The sequence below is a fragment of the Petaurus breviceps genome, unplaced genomic scaffold, assembly GCF_028583685.1.
Source record: "Petaurus breviceps papuanus isolate PSGF00001 unplaced genomic scaffold, PetGlider_PUasm1.0 176, whole genome shotgun sequence".
Classification (NCBI taxonomy): Eukaryota; Metazoa; Chordata; class Mammalia; order Diprotodontia; family Petauridae; genus Petaurus; species Petaurus breviceps.
This window is the reverse complement of record NW_027185771.1, coordinates 14,109,510-14,131,835: the sequence shown is the minus strand read 5'-3', so window position 1 is coordinate 14,131,835 and position 22,326 is coordinate 14,109,510. Positions and strand designations below refer to the sequence as shown.

The 22,326-nt window shown below is 45.9% G+C and overlaps 1 protein-coding gene across 1 annotated transcript in view; it reads left to right on the top strand.

Moving 5' to 3' along the window:
* Nucleotides 1-19,878, top strand: part of NECAB2 (N-terminal EF-hand calcium binding protein 2) — a 54,104-nt gene extending 34,226 nt beyond the window's left edge. Inside the window, exons 9-13 of the mRNA XM_069085661.1 lie at nt 7,942-7,998; nt 8,693-8,805; nt 11,832-11,909; nt 18,170-18,261; nt 18,976-19,878. Coding sequence (XP_068941762.1) covers nt 7,942-7,998; nt 8,693-8,805; nt 11,832-11,909; nt 18,170-18,261; nt 18,976-19,004 — 369 coding nt within the window. The 3' untranslated portion in view covers nt 19,005-19,878. The remainder of the gene's footprint in view (nt 1-7,941; nt 7,999-8,692; nt 8,806-11,831; nt 11,910-18,169; nt 18,262-18,975) is intronic.
* The last annotated feature ends 2,448 nt before the right edge of the window (nt 19,879-22,326 follow it).

Below are 22,326 nucleotides of genomic sequence, written 5' to 3'. Positions count from 1 at the left end.
GCTTTATGAATATTTATTGGATTGAATAGGACATGTAATTAATTTCTTTTTTTTTTTGCCTCTTGGAGGACAATTGGGGTTAAGTAACTTGCCTAAGGTTAGTTTTTTTGTGTGGGTGTTAAGTGTCTGAGGCTGGAACCGAACTCGGGTCCTCCTGACTCTGGGGCCGGTGCCTGTGGCACTTTATAATTTACAAAATACTTTCCTTGCAAAGACCATCTGATGCAAGTAGTACAAATGTTATTATTCCCATTTTGCTGATGGGGAATACTAAAGTCGAGGCAAAATAACTGAGAATCAGATTTAGAATTGGAGGCGACATCTAGGGGTCATTTAACCCAATTCCTTCACTTTACAGAAGAGGAAATGGAGACCCAGAGAGGAGAGGTACATGTGTCCAAGACCAGAAGGGGAATTAGCAACAGACCCAGATCTCCTAAATCCTTGTCCAGGACTTATTTCTCTGGGCCGTGTCAGCCAAGAGCCAGGGAGAAAGCCCTGGTCTGAATTTCTAGGTGCAACCATGGGAGCTGCTGAGTTATTGACGTTCTATTGTGAGTAATGATTGATTAAGAGGGCCAGCCTGGACCTTCAGTAAGCACATACCGTGATTGCTTTTTGGTGGGAGGGGGAGAGCTGGGCCTTGAGTCCTGAAGAGTGTCTCTTGGAGCCACTGAGCAGAGTAAGGTGCCTGGGAAATCACTGGTTTAGAGTGAGAGTGGACTTTTCAGTTCAGGCATTTTTCAGCTTCGTCCAACTCTTTGTGACCCCATTTGGGATTTTCTCAGCAAAGATACTGGGACTTTTCCAGCTCGTTTTCCAGATGAGGAAACTGAGGCAAATAGGGTTAAATGATTTTGAGGTCATCAAATCCAACACATTTTACTGAGACAAATGGAGGTTAAAGTGACTTGTTCAGGGTCACACAGCAAGGCAGGATTTGAACTCAGCTCTTCCTGACTTTGTATGCACTGCACCCGGCCCTTTCAACCAGGGATAGGTCTATAGCTTACAGACCTCGAATGTCCCACCAGCCATTTGTGGAGCCAGATGTGGAGGGTGGTGTGATGTGAAGGCTGGGAAGCCTGGTGGAGTCTTTAAATGGTGGGACTGTGAAAGGCCAGCTGCTGCATGGGTGGGTCCAGGGCAGCTTTGAGTCAGTTAGAGGAAACCAGAGCCAGAGCCAGCTCCACATCCCAAGCCTGGTATCCCTGGCCTCACAGCCCTGGCCTCGCACAGCCCTGGCCCAGCATCTCAGGCCCCACACAGCCCTGGCCTTGCAGCCCTGGCCCAGCATCCCTGACCCCATAGCCCTGGGCCCGCAGCCCTGGCCTCCCACAGCCCTGGCCTGGCATCTCAGGCCCCACACAGCCTGGCCCCACAGCCCTGGCCCCTCAGCCCTGGCCCCACATCCCAGGCCCCACACAGCCTGGCCCCTCAGCCCTGGCCCCTCAGCCCTGGCCCCACATCCCAGGCCCCCCACACAGCCCTGGCCCTGGCAGGAGGTGCTCAGCAGGACCAGAGAGCCCAGGTTGTCATAACAACTTGGGGCAGCTCAGGAGGGAGGCTCTTGGAGTCTATTATTAGAACGCTGGTCGTCCTAACAACCAGGGCTCTTCAGAGATGACAGGCTCACAGGCTGAGCTTCCTCATTATCTCTGATTTGTTTGCTTTGTCTAGTGCCCCCCACCCCCACCTCATGGGGGGAGGGGGGAAGGCGGGCCTGGCTGTCAGGCTCGCCTGTGACTGGCTGGGGCAGCAGCTGGACCCGCCCCCCTCCTGCTCCTTCCTTACACACTGGCCAGTGCTCCCCACAGGTCCAACCTCTGACCTAACATCCCCATCGCTACCATCACTAACATCACCTTGTATAGTGTCTTATATCCTTACAATAACCCTAGGGTATAGGTGCTATTATTATCTCCATTTGCAGATGAGGAAACTGAGGCAAAGATTAAGTGCCTTGACCACAGTTATGTGCCTAGTAAGTGTCCAAGGCAGGATTCGAATTCAGATTTCTTCTGATCATCGCCTCCCCCAACCCACCCTTTCTTCTATTATCCCAGTCCCTTTTTACTTCCTTATAGCATCAGACAGATTGCATGTATCCTACTGAGTGTGTGTATTATTCTCCTTTGAGCCACTACTGATTAGAGTGCAAAGCTTTGCCCACCCCACTCCTTCCTCCCCTCCATTGTAATAGCTCTTTCCTGCCTCTTTTATGTGAGATAATTCACTCTATTCCACCTCTTTCTCCCAGTGCAATCTTCTTTCTTACCCCTTTATTTTGTTTTTTTTTTAGGAGGTTTTAATCCCATCAAAATCACCTTCTATCCACATCCTCTGCCTATATATACTCCTAATATACTAATCTAATACACTCCTCATAGTAATAAAGTTCTTCAGAGTTACAAATGTCATCTTGCTATATAGAAATGCAGTTTAACTATTGAATCTCTTGTTTTCTCTTTCTTGTTTCTTTTTCTACTTTTTTTATGTTTTCCTTGAGTCTTGTATTTGTAGATCAAATTTTTTATTCAACTCTGGTCTTTGAATTAAGAATGCTTGAAAGTTCTCTATTTCGTTAAATATCCATTTTTTCCCCTGAAGCATTATATTCAGTTTGAATCCAGATTTTCTTGACAAGGCTTTGAGTTCTGCCCACTCCTAAATGCCTACATGCCTCCCAGTTTCTTCAAACCAGACTCCCAAAAGTAGAGCCTTAGAGATGGCTCTGGCCAGAGGAGCAACTGCCCCAGTGCCCCCTGAGATCACAGAGCTACCATTCAGCCCTCACCCCTGCTTCCTGCCTGGCACAGCCCCTCATAGCCATGGACATCTATCCTGTTCCTTCTTTCCTTTCCCTGTCCCTTACATTATGGGGCTAGAACACAATTCGTCCCTAGTTGTCATGGAGAGGCATCAGAGATGTAATGGAAGGACCAGTGGACATAGTCAGAGGGCTTGGGTTTGCCACTGAGCAGGCACTCACTGTGATCTTGATCAAGTCACAATTTCTTGGGCTTCAGGTCCGCCATTTTATGATCTCTTACAGTCTGGCAGTTCCCTAAAGAAAGATACGCTGTTCTCTGAGGGAAGAAGAGTCCAGTTTGTAGCAGCAATGGAGAGAGGAAGGGGGAAGGATTATGAAGACAACGTCAGGGCTTGGGGGGTTATGTCCAGGAGGAAAAGTGGGAAAGGGAAGACAGAAGACGGCGTCAAGGACAGGGCACTAGCTTCAGCCTTCCCTCAGCTTCTCAGATTGTATTAGTGTTATAAAGATTAAATTGTATTAGGTCATTGAAAGATCTAATTTGGTCTTTTATAGTCTGAATTTTGGCCACTCCAAATCACTCTCTCCTAATTTATGGTATTGCTCTTACAGGGTTAAGTATACCAATAATGTGATTTTGCCTCACATTGTGTTTTCACAGAACTGATTAACAGAGTTAGGTAGAGTTTGCCTGTCTGCATAGAAGGGTAATTCAATCCCAGGCAGTGGATGCCCATGGCTGCAGAATTTAGAGATCCTGTAATCCAGCCCCTCCATTTTTCAGGTGAGGAAACTGAGGCACACCAAGGACAAGTAACGACCCATCTGTTGCCCTGTCCAACTCATTGTTTGGATGTGTTAGAGATAAAGACAGAGCAGTGGGGTTCGTGTGCTTTGGGATCCTCAATAATGGAGTCAGGACTTGAACCTTGTCCCCTGACTCCAAATTCAGCATTTCTTCTACTGAAATAATCTAGCACTTCATTCAAGGCACACATATCTTTTTCCTTTTTCTTTGCATCCATTCATAAATTTTGAAAAATGATTATTCATGCCATCCTTTTTAAATTTTGAGTTCCAAATCCTCTCCCTCCCTCCCACCCCCTGAGAAGACAAGCAATGGGATATCAATTATACATGTGAAATCATGCCAAACTTATTTCCATATTAGCCATAGTCCAAAAAAGCAAGAAAAATTAAGTGAGAAAATTATACTTCGGTCTTCATTCAGAGTTCATCAGTTCTCTCTCTCGAGGTCGACAGCATTTTTTCCATCATGAGTCCTTTGGAATTGCCTTGGATCATTGTATTGATCACGATAGCCTAGTCTTTCACAGTTGATCATCATTACCATGTTGCTGTTACTGTGCACAATGATCTCCTGGTTCTTCTCACTTCACTTTGCATCAGTTCCTAGAGATCTTGCCAGGTTTTTCTTGAAACGACCCCCCTTGTCATTTCCCACAACACAACAGTACTCCATCACAGTCAAATGCAAGGCACACGTTTTGACGGGAGCTCTGGAGGGGTAAGAGAGGCAAATTTAGCAGTGGCAGTGGAAAATACCAGTTTGGGTGAAAGGGACATTAATAAGTTTTACTAACCTACCACCATCAGACAAAAGGGTTGTCACTGATCAGCTTGAGAGAAGGGAGGGAGGGAACGTGAGTATAGGAAGGAAAAGAGAAGGAAAATATACAGATCTAGACAGAAAGAGACAGAGGGAAAAGGGGACATGGAGGGAGAGGGAGCCAAAGGGGAGGGGAGAGAGAGACACAGAGAGAAAGGGGAGGGAGAGAGACAGAGACAGAGACAGAGAGCTAAGACTGACATGCAATCAGAGAGAAGATATTCTAAAATACAGAGACCTTGGAGGAAGGAGAAATCATTATGGCCTGGCTGTGCTCTCCTACAGGAGGTGGTACTTGGGCTCGGCTTTGAAGGATCTATAACCGCTGGAAAGGTAAAAAAAGGGGGTGGGGCAGGAAAGGGAGAGAGGCACTTTAGGTACGAGGAATACAGTGAGCAAAGCATCCAGGGGGAGGTATTTTCTAATGGGAACACTGGTCTGGCCAGAGTAGAAAGCTTTTGTAGGGGAATAATGGAAGCTGAGGCTGGATAAGTAGGACACCAGATTGGGAGGGCTTTGAATGCCATACTGGGTTTGTTCTTTATCCTACAAAGGATGCAGAGCTATGATGGGCAGCACGATGTAATGGATAGCAGGCTGGCCTCAGAGTTGAGAAGACCTGGGTTCAAGTCTTGACTGACATATTCTTGGCTTTGTGACCCTGGGTAAGCCACCCTCTTAGTGCACTTGGTAATTCAGTAAGACTACAAATTATGGAGAAGGTACAGAAACACATCCCTTCACCCACCAATAAAATCACAGATCAATAAGCATTCTGGGGGGGCAAGGCAAGCAAGGTTAAGTGACTTGCCCGGGGTCAATGGACATTTATTAAAGACCTACTCTGTGCTAGGCACTGTACTAAGCTCTGGGGATGAAAAGGAGGCAAAAAAACAATCTCTGCCCTCAAGGAGCTTTCAGTCTAGTGGGGGAGACAACGTGCAAAAAAATATTTACAAAGTAAGCTGTGGATGGTATCAATTTTGTGGTTGTTCAGCTGTGACCAAATCTCCATGACCCCATTTGGGGTCTTCTTGGCAGAGATAATAGAGAAGTTTGCCATTTCCTTCTCCAGCTCATTTTACAGATGAGGAAACTGAGTCACATAGGGTGAAGTGACTTGCCCAGGGTCACACAGCTAGTAAGTGTTTGGGGTCGGATTTGAACTCAGGCCTTCCTGACTCCATGCCCTGTACTCTATCCACTGTACCACCCAACTGCCCTTGAGATCAGATAAATAGGAGATAATTAACAGAGGGAAGGCACTGAAGCAAAAAAGGGATTGGGAAAGGCTTCCAGTAAGAGGTGGATTTTAAAGGGATTAAAGGGAACCAGGGAGGTCGGTAGGCACAGTGGAGAAAATGCCCAGATCCAGCAAAAACCAAATAAACAAGCAAAAAGTAGAAAGCAAGAGGATGATAAGGACCCTGTGAGCTGGTTTTTGAATGGATGAGTGAGTGGCCCTTTGAAAGTGAGACTTTAGGAAGATCATGTGATTATCTCCCTTACTACCTTCACCTTCATCTGGATCTTCAGGGGAATTCCCCAGGGGGAGACCTGGGTCCATCCCAACAGGACCACACTGAAGGGTCCCAAAGCCAGGAGCAGTATCTCCCCCCTATGGGCCACCTCCACCTGCAGCTGAGGCCAGGGGACCATGGCAGAGGCTGGGCTGGATTTAAATGAGAATATGCGGAAGGCAGTAGAGAAATGTCAATTATGTTTGTCATGAGTTATTATTGTAGTTGTAATGATTATTTTAATATTCCCACCTTTCTCTTCTGCCCCTTTCCAAACACTTACTTGAAATTATAAATTAATTGAAGCTTGCTCTGGACTCCATGAGTCCAGAAGCCTGGGTTCTCTACCCCTTGCTTCCTCTGCAGCTTTGAAACCATTTTGCCCTTACAGTTTTACCCTACAAAATGACAGGGATGGATGAGATACCCCCAGGTCTCTCCTGCCCTGATATTCTCTGTTCTAAGGACTGTCTCAGTTCTAATGTGGGAGATTTCTAGCTAGAAGGAAGGAAATAGGCACCTACTGTGTGCCAGGCCCTTAAGTGCTTTACAAATATCATCTCATTTGGTCCTCACAAACAACCTTGGGAAGTAGATGTTGTCATTATCCCCCTTTTATAGTTGAGGAAATTGAGGCAGACAGAGTTTATCAAGTGACTTGCTCAGGGTCACACAGCTGGTAAGTGTCTGATGCTGAATTTGAACCAAGGTCCAATACTCTCTTCACATTCTTTGTTCAAAGGGACCTTCCAGCTCTGACATTTCACATTCTAAGGGCCCTTTCAGCTCTCATGCTATGATCTAAGGATCCTTCCAGCTCAGATGGCCACTAATTTAAGGATCCTTCCAGTTCTGACAGTCTTTGTTGTGGGGACCTTTCCAGCTCTGACATTTTGTTGTAAGGGCCCTTCCTTAGCTCTGACATTCTGTGATCTGTTTATCCACAAGGACATGACACACACCATCTGCTCCTGGCCATCTCCCTCCAGGCCTGGCACATACACACACACACACACACACACACACACACACACTTTTGTTCTGATGAACAGGGGTGGACGACCAGATCAGTTGGATTCCTGATTTAATCTGAGTGTCCAACTCAAAGGTGAACATCTGTTCCTTTGGCTGAACCCCTGGCCTTTGACCACGTAGGAGGGAGACAGGCCAAGGCCAAGGGCTCCACATGGACAGCAAGGCCAGAGCCTGGTGGCAGGAAACGCAGACATTGTGCCAGTAGTTCATTTGTTGGAAATAGCCTGGGGTAACCCATCCCAGGACCTAGAGTCTGCTAAGTTCTGGAAACTGGAGGCAGGGTTAAGCCCCTTGAGGCAGGAGGGGCTTCATTTCTGTCTCTGTATCCTCAGTACATAGCATGGTATCTGGCACACAATAGGCTTTGAATAAATGCTTGATGATTAATTCATTGACCAGGGGCCCTCATTCCCAAATAGCAGAGCCTTCAGGACAGTAGAATGTTGATCAGGCTGGTTGGCTTTAGACTCCTCTAGCAACACATCGTCTGTGACATGGACACTTTGGGCATGGAGGTTTCTGGGAAAGCATCATATCATCAGCATCATCCTTAAAGGTCCAAGGTTTCCCGAGTCCACTGGGTATCAGTCCCTTCAGCTTGGTCCCCAGTCTAACTCTGGAGCCATTGGTGGGAAGGCCCAGATGGCCCAACAGACCTCTCTAAGTAGGACTGAACTTCTGAGACCTCTTTTGAGATAGCAAGCAGAACCAAAAAAAAAAAAGTATCTGGGTTCAAATCCCAGCTCTGCTTCTTACTACTGTATGGCAAGGCAAGGCATTTCACTCCTCGGGGTCTCCAAGGGAGAGGCAGCATCAGCCTCACAGAGGTAAAGTGTACAAAGTGCTTTGTAAGCCTTCACTGAGCAGAGATTGGGTCTTATTTAAATTCTGAATCTCCTGCAGCAGCCTCCCATGCTGGAATTTGCACCCACTGCATGTTTAATAAGTGTTTATTGAACTGACTTCTGTTTTATTGATTCCAGACCCTGTGGTTTGATCTGCATCAGCGTCTCTCAGATGGAAATAGCACGGCTTGCACTGTGAGTACCCATCCCCCACCAGGTTCTCTGTCTATCTGCTATCAGCCCACTGCTGATGGGAATTCTCAGCTTCTCTGAAGTGAGGACCTTATAAAACCAACATCAGTGGTTGTTAGAAGACTGAAATTTGTTGCTTGGTCCAATAAATAGAGACAAGAGACCCCGAGGTACAAAATGGCAGCGCACTCAAGGACTGGGTTGCCCCGGACAAAATCAGAAAGGACTCTCTTCACACCTGCAGCTGGGGAGAAGTATCATCACAGAGCCTGTGTAGAATGGGGCAAACATCATACTGAGGGAGGGGTTTAGAGCTAGAAGAAAACTGAGAGAGCATCTAATGCAGGGGTTCTTAACCTGAAGTCCATGAACTTGGTTTTTTTTAATATTTCAATAACTGCATTTTAATATATTTGGCTTCCTTTTGTAATCCTATGTATTTTACGTTATTCATATAAAGCATTATTCTGAGAAGGGGTCCTTTGGCCTGACCAGACTGCCAAAGGTGGCCATCCCACAAACAAGGTAAAGAACCCCTGTGTTAGTCCAACTCTCTCGTTTTACAGATGAGGAAACTGAGGCCCAGAGAGGTTAAATAATTTTTCTGAAGTAACTCAGAAAGCAAGAAGCATCATCATGGTTTGGAACCCGTGTTCCCCACAGTGGCAGCTTACCCATCTCCTTTCTCTTCCCCCAGTACCTCCTGTTGGTGAGACAAGAGATGGTGGTGTCTCGGGAGCACCTTGGGGAATTCCTGAGCTCCCTCAGGCAGTACCTGAGAAGCACAGCCGAGGACAGCCACTGCTTTCAGTAAGTCCCACTTGATTTACTGGGAGGGAGGGAACACTCCCTCCTCAGCTGTAGGGACATGAAATCTCAGGTCCCCTCACTCCCTACTGGTCATACCTACATGCAGAGATCCGAGGAAACAGTGATTGGTATGTCCTAGGAAACCCACCAATCCTGCTTCCTTAGCTATTGCCAAAGGACTTGATGGGATGACCATGAAGGAGTGGGTGTCTTCTGGTTCTAGAGGGGTCAGAAGAGACCTTAAGCATTAAGTGCCAAGAACTGAGCTAATTGCTTCACAGATATCATCTCATTTTATACTCACAACAACGCTGAGAGGTAATTGCTTTTATTATCCCCATTTTACAGTTAGGAAAAGTAAAGCAGAGGTTAAGAAACTTGCCCAGGGTCACACAGTTAATAAGTACCTGAGGCTAGACTTGGACTCAGGTCTTCTTGATTCCACTATACTACCAAGGCAGAAGACCAGGGTGGGGGCTCAGAAATTAGAATAAGGAAATACTGAAGGGTACCCACTTACCAAAACCCCATGAACCCCCCACCCCATAGCCATGACCTTAACCTTCTGACTCCAGTGTTTCCCAGTTCAACCCTCCATCAAGTGCCCTGATGCCATTCTTTTTCTCTGGCTCAATGCGTCCTCCCCACTACAACTTATCCATCCTATAACTTATGACTGGTCTTTCCTAGTTCCCAGTATGATGCAGTGGGGAAAATCCTAAAGTGATTTGAAGTTGATATCTGATTTCAAATGCTTCCTATGATACTACTTTTTGAGCCCTAGTTTTATCATCTATCATGTGGGTATAGTACTATTTTTACTTTCTATCTCAGAGGATGGTTGTAAGGAAAGCATTTGGTAAACCTTGATGTACTAAATGAAAAAAACCATCATCATAATCATATCAGGGGGTCATTGACCTTATCACATAAGCTAATCCCTGGTATACCAATGGAAGAGGGCTCGGGAGACCTCTGGGGATACCAACACACTGTCACAGGGAACCTCAGGAGATAATGCTTCCAGAAGAAAACAGATTTGATGACCTTGCATGGCAGAATCAGGATCCAAAAAAATTTCAACAGGTTTGAACCTTGGACTAAATTTAATGAGATGATACTTAATAGAGGCAAATGTAAATCTTGCACTCAGGTTCAAAAAATCAGTTTCCCATGTACAAAATAGAAGAAGTATGGCCAAATAAAAGTTCATCTGAAAAAAAGGTATGAAGGTTTTAGTTGATTGCCAGTTCAGTGTAAGTCAGTAGTTGGATTTATTGCCCTCCCCCCCCAAAAAAGGCTAATACAGTCTGAGTCTGAATTAGCAGAAGCAATGTGCAAAATAAAGACAATGGTAGTCCAATTTGCCTTGGTTAGATCATGTGTTCGGCTCTGAGTAATACATTTTAGGAAAGTCATTCATTGAATTGCAGATCATCCAGAGGAGAGTCAGGAGGGAGAATGGGCTGTAAAATTTATTGAAAGAAGTGGGTATGTTTTGCCTGGAGAAGAAATGACTTAGGATGTATGGGATATCTCTCTTCAAGAATGTGAAGGGCTGTAATAGAGAAGAGGGATTAGTCTTGTTCTGATTAACTCCAGAGAGCAGAACCAGGAGAATGAGGCAAGTGGCAGAGAAGGAGACTTGAGACAGCCCCTAGGGAAAGACTTCCTAATGACTAGAGCTATCACCAAGTGAAAGGCACTCACTGACTGGGGAGACCAGCTCCTCCTCATTGGAGGGCTTCTAGCAGAGGCTGGGATGACTTCTTGTACCCCTGTGAGTTAGACTAGATGCTCACTGAGTACCTATTCTGCCTTTGTCTTACCCATTAGTGACTCTGACAGCGAATGCCTCAGACTAATGTTTGAGAGGAGATGCGTTGGTTTGGTTTGGTTTGGTTTGGTTTGGTTTGGTTTGGTTTGGTGGGGAGGTGGTACTCCCATTATACCGCACCATATAGGCCTAGCGTTTCTGCCATCTCCATTGCCTCCACTGATTCATTTTACAAATACCTATCAAAGGCCTGTCACAAAGAGCTATGTGATCCTGGGCAAGTGACTTACTGGCTGTCTGGCTTAGTGTCCTCAACTGTAAAATGAAGAACATAAGAGCAGCTACTTCCCAGGGTTGTTGTGAGGACTGTATAATATTTGTAAAGCACTTAAGTCACAGGGCCTGGTACGTAGCAGGTGCTTATTAAGTTCTTGTTTCTTTCCTCTCTCCGTCCCTTCCATCCTGTCCCTTTTCCTTTCCTTCTTTCCTCCATTCTTTTCCTTCCTTTGTCCCACCCTCCCGCCCCTTCATCTTCCTTCTCTCTATTCTTTCTTTCCTTCCTTTATCCCTCCCTCCCTTCTTTCCCTCTTTCTTCCTCCCTCTCTCCCTCCCTTCCTTCCTATGACTAAGAAATATTTAAGGTCTCAGAACCCTCCATGTTTCTGGAGTTTATAGTGGTTATATGCTATAATGCACTCTCTCTGTGTCTTTCTGTGTCTCTCTGTCTCTGTCTCTCTCTGTTTCTCTGTCTCTCTCTGTCTCTGTGTCTCTGTCTCTCTCTCTGACTCTCTGTCTCTGTCTCTCTCTTTCTCCCCCCAACCATGGATGTTTCTTACGATTCAAAAGACCCTTATCAATTATCTAGTACAGAGGGTCTTAATCATTTTTTGTGTCATGGACCCCTGGGGCAGTAGTGTAGTGAAGCCTAGGGACCCCTTCTCAGAATACTTTTAACTGCATAAAATAAAATGCATAGGATTATAAAGGAAACCAATTATGTTTAAATATAATTATCAAATATTTTTTAAAAGTTTACAGACCCCAGATTAAGAATGCTTGATCTAGTTCAACATGATCATTGAACAGAGAAGGAAATTGAGGCTCAGATAAGGGAAAGTGGCTTGCCCAAGGTAACATGGGTTGCAAGTAGGATAGCCAGGATTTGAACCCAGCTCTTCTAATCCCAGTTCCATTGTTTCTCTGGTTGCCCCCCCCCCACTCTACTCTTTTTCCTTCTCTGTCCTTCCAGCATCACTGCCGTGAGACTCTCTGATGGCTTCACCTTCGTTGTCTATGAGTTCTGGGAGACTGGCGAGGAGTGGAAGAGGTAGGACCAAGTCAATTTCCAGGATTTTACCTTGATGACTCAGGATGCCAGAGAGCCGGCTCAGCAACACTTTCCAAAGCAGGAAACAAATCTCTAGCCTCCCTTGATGAGTTGTTACACAGCTGATTCTGCTGCCTTTATGGAGTACTGTGGCTCCTTCCTTCCTTCCTTCCTTCCTTCCTTCCTTCCTTCCTTCCTTCCTTCCTTCCTTCCTTCCTTCCTGGAAGCTACTTAAGACCAATCTGACCACCAGCACACAGTGCACCAGTGACTCCACAGTGGAAACACTGCTCCAGGGAGAAGAGAGATTTCTGTTCCTTAGAGTGCCTAAGCTTGAGGCTTGAGGCTTGAGAATCAGTTGCTGGGAGCCCAAATGTCCTGTCCTGTTGAGAAAGGTGAGTAGTTACCTGAGTACAGCCTTGCCCCACAGGGATGATAGAGTCAGGGGCCTGAAGGACCTGACACTGCTCCTTCTCCATTGGTGACTTCCTAGAAACCAGGAATTGATGGTATCTAAAGAATGTCAGTCTTTCCAGTGGAATCAGTGAAGGCTCCTGGGAGGAATGGAAAGATACTGAAGATACTGCCCCACCCCCAAATCTTTTATCTTCCTTCAGGCCGCTAGAAGTACTGGGCTTGAAGTCAGGAAGACTGGAGTTCAAAACCTGCCTCAAGCATTTCCTTAGCTGGATGACCCTGGACAAGTCCTAATCCTCTCTCAGCCCCTCTCTTATCTGCGAAATGGGGAAATAAAAGCATCTGCTTCCCCAGTAAGGACCAAGTGAGAGGATACATGTAAAACACTTCTAGTCCTACAGAAATGCTAGGCATTGATTCATCCTACAACCCATAAAATAAGTCAGGAAAGTGAGAGGGGGAAGAAGGTGAGAAGTTTGTTGTTTTGTTTTTTTAAATGGACAGAGACACTAGCTCTCTGCTGGCAAGAATAATAATGAGATGCATTCAGACCTGGTGGATAGAGAGCTGGCCCTGGGCCTCAGGAAGATGTGGGTTCAAATCCTACCTCTTTGGCTGTGTGATTCTGATCAAGTTACTTAACTTCTCACTGCCCCAAGCAACTCCCTAAGACTCTGAATTGTAGAAAAGGCGCTGACCTGCAGCAGTAAAGAGAATTTCCTTGCCCAGAAGTCCCCTATACTAATGAAATCACAGATCTGGTCTTTATCCTTAATAGCAATCACATTTCCTTCACACTTTAAGACTTACAAAGTGCTTTCCTTACTGTCAGTCCTTCCAGGCTTTGGGTAGTTAGAAGATTTAGTGAATAGAGCCTCTGGAGTCAGGAAGACCTGAGTTTGAATCCTGCCTTCTTTACTGACTAGCTGTGTGACCCTGGGTGAATCACCTAACCTCTTCTGCCTCAGTTTTCTCACAAAATGAAGATAATAATGAGAATAAAATGAGAGAATATTTGTAAAGTGTTTTGCAAACCTTAAAGCACTATTATTATTATCATCGAGAAAGTATTATCTCCATTTTTCAAGCTTAGAATAGTGGAGACTTACCCTGGGTTACAGAGCTAATAGCAGAACCAGGTCTGAATGCATCTCATTATTACTACTGTCAATAGAGAGCTAGTGGTTCTGCTTATTTAAAAAAAAAAACAAGCTTCTCACCTTCTTCCCCCTCTCACTTTCCCCACATATTTTAATGGGTCGTAGGATGAATGATGCCAATCATTTCTCTAGGGCTGGAAGGTTTGCTTTACACCTATCCTCTCACCTGATCCTGGCTGAGGAAGCAGGTGCTGCTGTTTTCCCATTTCCCAGATGAGAGACCCAGGTCTTCTCTAAGCTAAATGCTTGGTACCATTGGCTATCCCCCATACAAGCAAATCTTGTCCCCAGTCAATCCAGCTTCATCTTAGTTAAGCCAAAGGGCTTGTTCCAACGTCTCAACATGTTTACACAATATGCATATTGTCCTCCCTGGGGTTCAGGTTCCTCATTTGTAATATGAGGCCTTGAGACAAGAGGGTCCCTTTCTTCCCGGCTGGGGCCATGTTTAGGAACTCAGATTCCCATCAATACAATAATCAATCTCCAGTTGTTTTCCCTTCTCTCACAGAATCATGGATCTCAGAGTTGCTCCTGAACAAGAATCCCTCCCCTTCAACATTCCTAACAACCTGTCTGAAGACCTCCCATGAAGGGGAGCCCCTCTCACCCCACCCACCCCGAGTCAGCTTGGGGCTGGCTCTAACATTTCAGAGATTTCCCCTTACATTCTCTAATTCTCTCCAGCTTCCTTCCCTGCTCTTGGTTCGGCCTTTCAGGGCCAATTCTCTTGACCTGACACCTCTCCAAGTATTGGAAGGTAGCTCTCATCTCCCTCCCCTCTGTCTTCTTTTCTCCAGCCTAACCAGTTTCTCCAGCTGCTTTCCCTCCAGCCAGACCCCCCTCTTCATTTATGCCCTTCTGCAATTTTCTGCTTTTCAATTCTGCCCCCTTCTCATTTTACAAAATTTTCTTTATAACACTGCCTCTGTGAGGTTTATCTACAGACATCACTTTGGATGGAGGGCTCTATCACCCTCCTTTGCAGAAGGGGCAGCAAACAGGTGAGTCCCAAATGAGGAAAGCCAGAGACAGTCCTTAGGGCCCTGCAGAGCTGGAAGGTGGTTCTAATATTCTCCCAAGCTTCAGAGAACTTGGGTTCCCTGAAATGACATCACCTGCCCTCCTCATGTCTGAGCCAAAATAGCTTTCTCCGGAATGGTCGAGTGGATACCTGGGTATCAGATATGGGTACACCAGGAAGCCAAATTCTGAGCCCAGCAATGGACTCCCTTTGAAATGTGTGTGGCTGAGATAAGATAAAATGAGAGCCTGGATGGGTGCGGGGCCTGAGTTAAGTATCCCTGTTGATGAAAATTTTTCCACTTGACCCTGGGACCAAATTCCTATCTTCTATTAACTTGAGTGAGATGATAGAATGAGATAAAGACATTGAAAAGTGCACCGTGCTGCTGCAGAAGCACAAGTAGACTCAGGTTTTTAAGTCTCCAGGGGTCTCACACATACAGGCGTTTTCTAAGTGACCCCGACAATTCAGAACCTCCAGGGGCCATAGGCGCTGCAGAGAGATGGGCAAAACTGTCCAGAGCAAGGTCCAAGGTGGGATGTGGGGCTCAGAGATCTGACTTTGTGCCCAGGGAAAGATCAGCCAGAAAAGGGAGAGGAACAGGAATCTGGGCAGGACCTGCTCCCTACCTGACTCAGGGTCAGAGAAAGAACACTGGGCTCAGGAGTCCAAAGGTCTGAGTGCTAATCCTGACAGTGCTGATTACTAACCACCAGTCACTTCCCCCTCTAGATCTCAGTTTCCTTACCTGTATAACGAAGGGCTTAGGCTAGAATAGGACTTCTTAACCAGTCTGTGTGTGCGTGTGTGCCTGTGTGTGTGCCTGTGTGTGTGTGTGTGTGTGTCTTGGACCCCTTTGGCAGTCTGGGAAAGCCTGAGGACCCCCTCTCAGAGTCATGTTTCTAAATGCATAAAGTAAAATAAATGGATTACAAAGGAAACCAATAAAATTGAAAAACAGTGATAGAATAATATATTAATATAACATGTTATAATACAGCAATATAACATTATATTAATATAATATGATATGATATAACATAACAATATAATCTAACAAGTTCAGGGTCCCCTGGGTGAGATGATCTCTAAGGCTGCTTGGTGACCACTGCTGGGGGATTTGGTGGTTTCAGCCTGAGGGCTGCCTTCTTGGCTCTACAAGGCTTTGCTGAGACCTCTCCCACTCTGTAGAGGGTCATAGGGGAAAGGACTTCTTCCCCTTCAGGAATCACAGATGGACTCTTGAGGCACAGCCCCTCCACTTCCTGGGAGAGCAAAATGCTGAAGCCTAGTCCTGGTATATAGGGCAGCCAGGCAGGGCAATGGATGGAATGCTAGGCCTGGAGTCAGGAAGACCTGAGTTCAAATCCAGCCTCAGACACTTCCTAGCTGTGTGACCCTGGGTAAGTCACTTCACAATATTTGCTTCAGTTTTCTCATCTATAAAATGAGCTGGAGAAGGATATGTCAAACCACTCCAGTATCTTTGCAAACTGCCAATGGGGTGATGAAGTCAGACATGAGCCTGGTATATAACCCTGCACCAGAAGCCACACCTGAGGCCCCATGGTCCAGCCATAAAGAGGGAGGTCAGGGACAATCAAAGGCTAATCAATGGGCAACTGAAGCATCCATGTGGGGGGAGGGGAGGCATCACATTCTTAAACCCCATCCACCCAACCTCCAATGCCTCACAGAGCTTGGGATCCTAGGATTTAGTGCTCAAAGGCCACTGAGTCCAACCCCATCATTTTACAAATGAGGAAATCGGTCTAGATGAAATGACTTTTCCAGTGTCACACAGAAAGTACCAGTGACAAGATCTAACTCTTCCATTTTAGAGATAGGGAAACTGAGACCCAGAGAGGGAAACAACCCTGAGTAAATAGCAGAGCCCAGGATTTGAACTCGGGTTTTTTGACTAAATATTCAGTTCCCCTCCCCCCACTGTACCCTACACCAGGCTGCCTCACAGTGATAGAAGGTTTCTAGAGAGATTTGTAAAGAGGAGGACTATATAATTAATATAAACATTAAATATTAAAATTAGGAATAAATTAAATGAAATTAATATTAGGGTTCTTAAGACAGAGGATGGAAATTGAGATTCTACAGTGGACCTGTGTTATGAGGGTAGGCACTCTCCACCCTGATGCAGAGGCTGATTCATGTCTTCATCCTACCAGATTGTAGTCCAGACAACCCTTCATGGAGGTTCCCCCAAGAGTGTTGGGTGGAGGGCTCACAAACACCAGCACAGCCTTTGGGCTGCTCCCCAGCATCCCTCTCTTTCACCCTCTGGCAGCCCCACTCTTCCAGGCAGACACAGCTGATACCATTTCTCCCAAAGGGTGGCTCCTTCACATCTACCCATGTACAGCCTTGGGGGGTTGGGTCTTCCAAGCAAGATCCACAGACATACAGCCTCAGCAGAAGAACACCATGGGGGAGAAGCTGGGGGTCACTGGGAGGGACCATGTACATTCTTGAATGCAATCCAGCCCCACTGACTTATTCAGTCCTCCTTTTCCATCTGCACTGTCTATTCCCATGTGACCTGAATGACTGACTGCACATTGTAATTTGGGTAATGTGGGTCAGGGCACTAAGTATTTAAAAGCCAGCAAAGAGAAGTAGAGCCCTTTAAATGAATATTTGCTGAGCATTAGTGGGGCAAGTTACATGGCGCCATTAGAGGACTGAGCTTGGAATCAGGAAGTCTTCATGAGTTCAAATCCAGCCTCAGATACTTACTAGCTGTGTGACCCTGGGCAAGTCACTTCACTCTGCCTCAGTTTCCTCACCTATAAAATGAGCTAGAGAAGAAAATGGCAAACCAGTCCAGAATCTTTGCCAAAAAAAAAAACCCAAATGGGGTCCCAAAGAATGGGAAATGATTAAACAACAATAGCCAGGTGCCATGCATAAGAACTGCTGTCTCTGCCCTCAATTCTGATTGAGGAAACCAGAGGAACCCAGATAAAAAGACCCACCATAAATGACAAATGAGCAGATCAGGCTATCCACCCAAATGCAGTGCAACAGCTGAAGGGTCTGGCTGGGGCTGAAGTGGTCAGGGGACTCTGAGAAATGGGATGGAAAAAAGGACCACAGACCTAGGTCCTCCCATGGAGCTGGAAGGAATGCTCTAGCTGAGAGATAACCAGAGATGGGGAGAGAGACAGAGAGGGAGGGAGGGAGAAATAGAAATAGGGAAGGAAAGGGGGAGGGGAGACAGGGAGGGTGGGACAAAGGGAGAGAAAGACTGAGAGACAGGCAACATAGGCTTAGGATTGGGAATCAGGAGTTTGGGGTTTTGACCCTAATAAGCTGTATGGCCTTGGGTAAACTTTTTCACTCTCTAAGTCTTAGTTCTTAGTTCCTATGCCTGTAAAATAAGAGGGATATTTGGAGTTCCTTCTAGCCCTAATATTCAGCGATTTTAATTCCAAGTTATTTTTCTCAGGCCACACAGAAAGCCAGAGGTAGGGCTAGCCATAGGTGACCCTTGGATTTTCAGGCCCTTCCTGGAAGTGTTATTTGAGACTCATGGATCCTTGGATCCATACAAAGGATATTTTTTTAAAAGACCTAAACTACATCCTTCCTCCCCTCTTCCCCTCTTTCCCCTCCCCCAATCTCTACTTGGGTTTCAGGCACTTGCAAAGCCCTGTCTGCAAAGCCTTCCGGCATGTGAAGGTGGATACACTGACCCAGCCTGAAGCTGTCTCCAGCATCCCAGTGCCAGGTAAGGGTTTGGGCCACAGGGAATACCAAGGTCCCTGAAGGACTGAAATGGTGCCAAGAGGACATGTGGACTTGGGGAGGGGGCTTTGGAAGGGGAGAACACGGCTTGGACAAAACATCATTAACATAGCTGTGGTCTTCCACACACAGACTAGAGCTTAGCAGTATAGATGAGAAAAATGTCAAAAAAAAAATACATCACTAGAACACATTGAGTCAAAGACCAAGAAAAAGCAAGGAATCTTTGCAGAAAGGGATTGATTTGACCTCTGAGCCTTCCTGACCTAAAGCACTCAGATTTCTGAATTTGTAGAAAATCCTTTTAAAAAATCAGAGCCATGGATCAGTGAGGCCCTTTTCAAAGCCTGTATCTCTGCTCCTGCCTTGGGCCAAGTGATACTGGCTTTGTATGTGGGATGGGAGCATCACCATCAATTTGTGACAAACGTGCCTCCCTTCTCAGCAGACAGATGAGTATTTTAAAAGGGGTCTTTTGGGGATGATGCCTTCATGCAAAGGAGGGACTCTAATGTTAAGATTCTCAGACACGATCCTGGGCAATGGAAGGTCCTTTGGGAGTGGGGCGAGATGCCCTCCAAAGATCCCTTCCAGTTATAAATGTTTTCAAACCTTTCACTTTTCCCTAGGGGCAGCAAGCAAGAGGGTTACCACCACTCAAATGTCATGCTTTCTCACCTTTTCATTCCCTTTGTAGCTGCTTGGTGCACACTGAATCAAGACTGATGCCGCCCTCCTAAAGGACTCAGAATGTCAGGCCAGGAACTTGGCCACTCATTATAAAGAACTGCGTGTCTTTTCTAAGAACCTTGTTATAAGTGCTGTCTTTTCAATACACTTCTAAACAGGAATGTAATTTCTTGTTGTTTGAAGTGAAGGAAAATAATCCCTCCTCCTCCTCCTCTCCCCAGTCCCCATCATTAAACTGTAGCCTTGGGGCTCCCCTCTCCCTCTGTAACTGTCAGAGCATTTGAGGCTGTTTCCTTTAAGGCCAGCTAAAGTTTAGGGCCTTGAAGGAGGCAGAATCAACCAAGATCTTTCTAGATCAAGCAAGAAGCACAATCCTCCCCCTGACAGTGCACCTCTTGGCAGCCGCTCCTCTGAGCACCCACCATTGGCCCAGTTACAAAACAGCTACATCCCAATCAGCCCCATGAGGTCCCATCGCTTCCCAGCTTCCCACAGCCCATAACCCATCCATGTCCCTGCTCTCCTGCTTTCTGCCCAGGCTTCCACCTCCCCTCAATGCCCATGATTCATTTCCTTCACTTCGAAAACCATGCATGATCACTCAGCCTTGGTGTGATTTCTCAGGCTGCCCTCCCAGCCTCAGCTCCCTAACAGATCCATTGACTTATTTATTGGTGTGCTATTTTCCCCTTTGGTATCTAAGACTAAAGAAGGGTCACTGGCCCTTTAGGCTGCTAACTAGCTGTTCTCTGCCTTTTGGGTAGTCCTGGTGGATAGTATTACTCTTCTTCCCTTAGGAGCCTCAAGCCTCTAGATTTAAACTGTAGAACTTTGCAAAATGTCAGTACAGTATTTTAGCCAATGTAAACAGTTTACTATTAGGTGAAAAATAAACTCTGATTGTGGAACAGCTATGGAGTATGTGTTTTTTCCTTCCTGACCCCTGGGACTCTCCCAGCATCTCCTCCCTTAGCATTTTACCATAAATATGGGTTTTCTAATATGGGCTGAAATGATTGATCACTTGGCAGGAAAGCATATAGAGCAGTCATTTTAATGGGAAGAGCATTCAATTTAGAGTCTAAAGACCTAAATTCAAATCTTGATCCTGCTACCACTTGGGTGATTTGGGACACATCACTTGACCTCTCTTAGGCCTCACTTTCCTCATCTGTAAAATGATAGGGTCAGACTAGGTCTCTAGACCAACTCTAAATCCTGTGAACATGAGAGATGAGGGACTATATATGGAGGAGACAGGGACTTGCTTTGTTTAATTATGCATATTTATTACAAGGTTTTAGGGAGGGAAGTTGATGTGAAGGAGAAAGAATAAATGTCTGTTCATTGAAAAAATTAACTAAAAAATAAATTTCACACATATATTGAAGATATGATTCCCACTCTACCTGCCTTTCTCTCCTGTCCTCCTTTTATGAGGAGATGGATATTTTCCCCAGAGGGAGTAGAAGCCCACTGAGGGCAGGGACTGTTTCTTGTTTGTCTTTGTTTCCTCAGCAGCTAGAAGAACATCTGGCAGGTGTTTAATAAACACCTAGGGATTCAAACACTTGCCTGGGGCTTGGTAAGGAGGAGGTTCTCCCAACCCCAGCCATTGTATAACTTCAAACAAGGTGTCAGCAGAGCTCCATTCTCTTGAAGATGATAGGACTCTGACATATGAGCCCATCCTCTCACCTTGAACAGCCAGCACCCTATGCTTCGGTCAGGCTTCCTAATGTGATAGGGTTGTAGCACCCAAGCGGTGGACCCCTAAAGCATGGGGAAACCCTGAAAGACTGTCAGAGATTTAAGTCTCAGTTCTGCCACTAAGCTCACTGTGTGGTATTGCATTCTGTTGTCTTGTGTTGTTCAAGTCGCTCATGTCCCTGGGCCTCTGTTTTTACTTCTGTAAAATGGGTGTTTTAGATATGGAAAAAAAAAATCAGTCTAAGTTCTAAATCCTTTGATACTCTAGACACCAAATATTTCTTGTAGCTTTAACATTTTATGGCTCTCAATAATACTTTTCTGCCTGATCGCTCTCAACCCACAAAAAGCACCAACCGCAAAAAAGCATCCGGAGCTTTTCACCTACTGAATAATTTCTTCGTTAGGGGTCATATCTCAAAAGAGACTGAGGCCAAGTCAGGTAAAAACAAAAATTACCCACAGACTGTCAGGATCATGCTCTCCAGCAGGACAACATATGCCATTGAAGACAGAGTGACAGAGTAGAAAATCAGTCAGTCAAGAAGCATTTATTAAGCACCTATGTGCCAGTCACTATGGTAAGTTCTGGAGATACAAAGAAAGGGGAAAAAAAAATACCTTCGTTGCTGCCCCCAAGGAACTCACATTCTAATGAGGGAGATAATACATATATAACGAGGTGCATACAAGAGTAGATGGAAAGTAATCTGAGAGAAGGTACCAGAGGTGGTCAGATTTGGGAGTCAGGAAGATGGAGGTTCGAATCCCACCCCAGACGTTTACCAGCTGTGTGGGCCCCCTCTCACCCCGCATCTCACACAAATCACTGAATCTCCCCACCCTCAGCTCCTCCATCTATAAAATAAGCATAATGCCAAATAGGATTGTGGCGATGGGCAGACTCTAAAGCTATTATTATACCGATGTGTGCATCAGACCGAAGCAAAAGGTGGACGCGGCTGAGCTGCCTGGAGCCGTGCATCGCCCCAGCCATGAGCATCGCGGCGGTGATCCTGAGCGAGAGAGCCAGTCAATAACAGCCCACAGTGCCTGCTTTCGCTATCAATGCATGGCAGATGGAAGACGCTCTCCTCTGACCAAAGCCCCGAGTTAATGCCTGAGACGGCACCGAGACTGTGCCAATGCTTGGTGAGGAAAGGATAATGAGCAACGTGGGAGGACAAGGGCAAAGCTGGACTTGAGATCGAAGGCATTTCTTAATGGCATCGCTCAGACCCTTTTCTAATCAAGGAGCGCTTCGGCTTTTTGCCTGAGCGGCTCTGGGGACAGATGGATTTTTCCAATTAAACACATTCTCTGTCATTCATAGTCACATCTCCTTTCACGCATAGGGGACTTTAGGTCTTGAAGTGCCCCCTCTCCCTCTCCATCCAAAAACAGGAATCCCCTCCTCCGAAAAGGGTTCATCCAACCTCTATCTGAACACTTGCAATGATGAAGATTCACTCGCCTGTTCAACTGTTGGATTGATCCAGTGAGTTTTCCCCCTTTAGAGCAGAATCTGCCTTCCTGGTCCTAGCTCTGCCCTCTGAAATTATAACCTGTGTGCCCTCTGAGAGGCAGATTTAGGAGGCAAGAGACCTGGGTTCTAGTTGCAAATCGGAACACTGTGTGACCATGGACA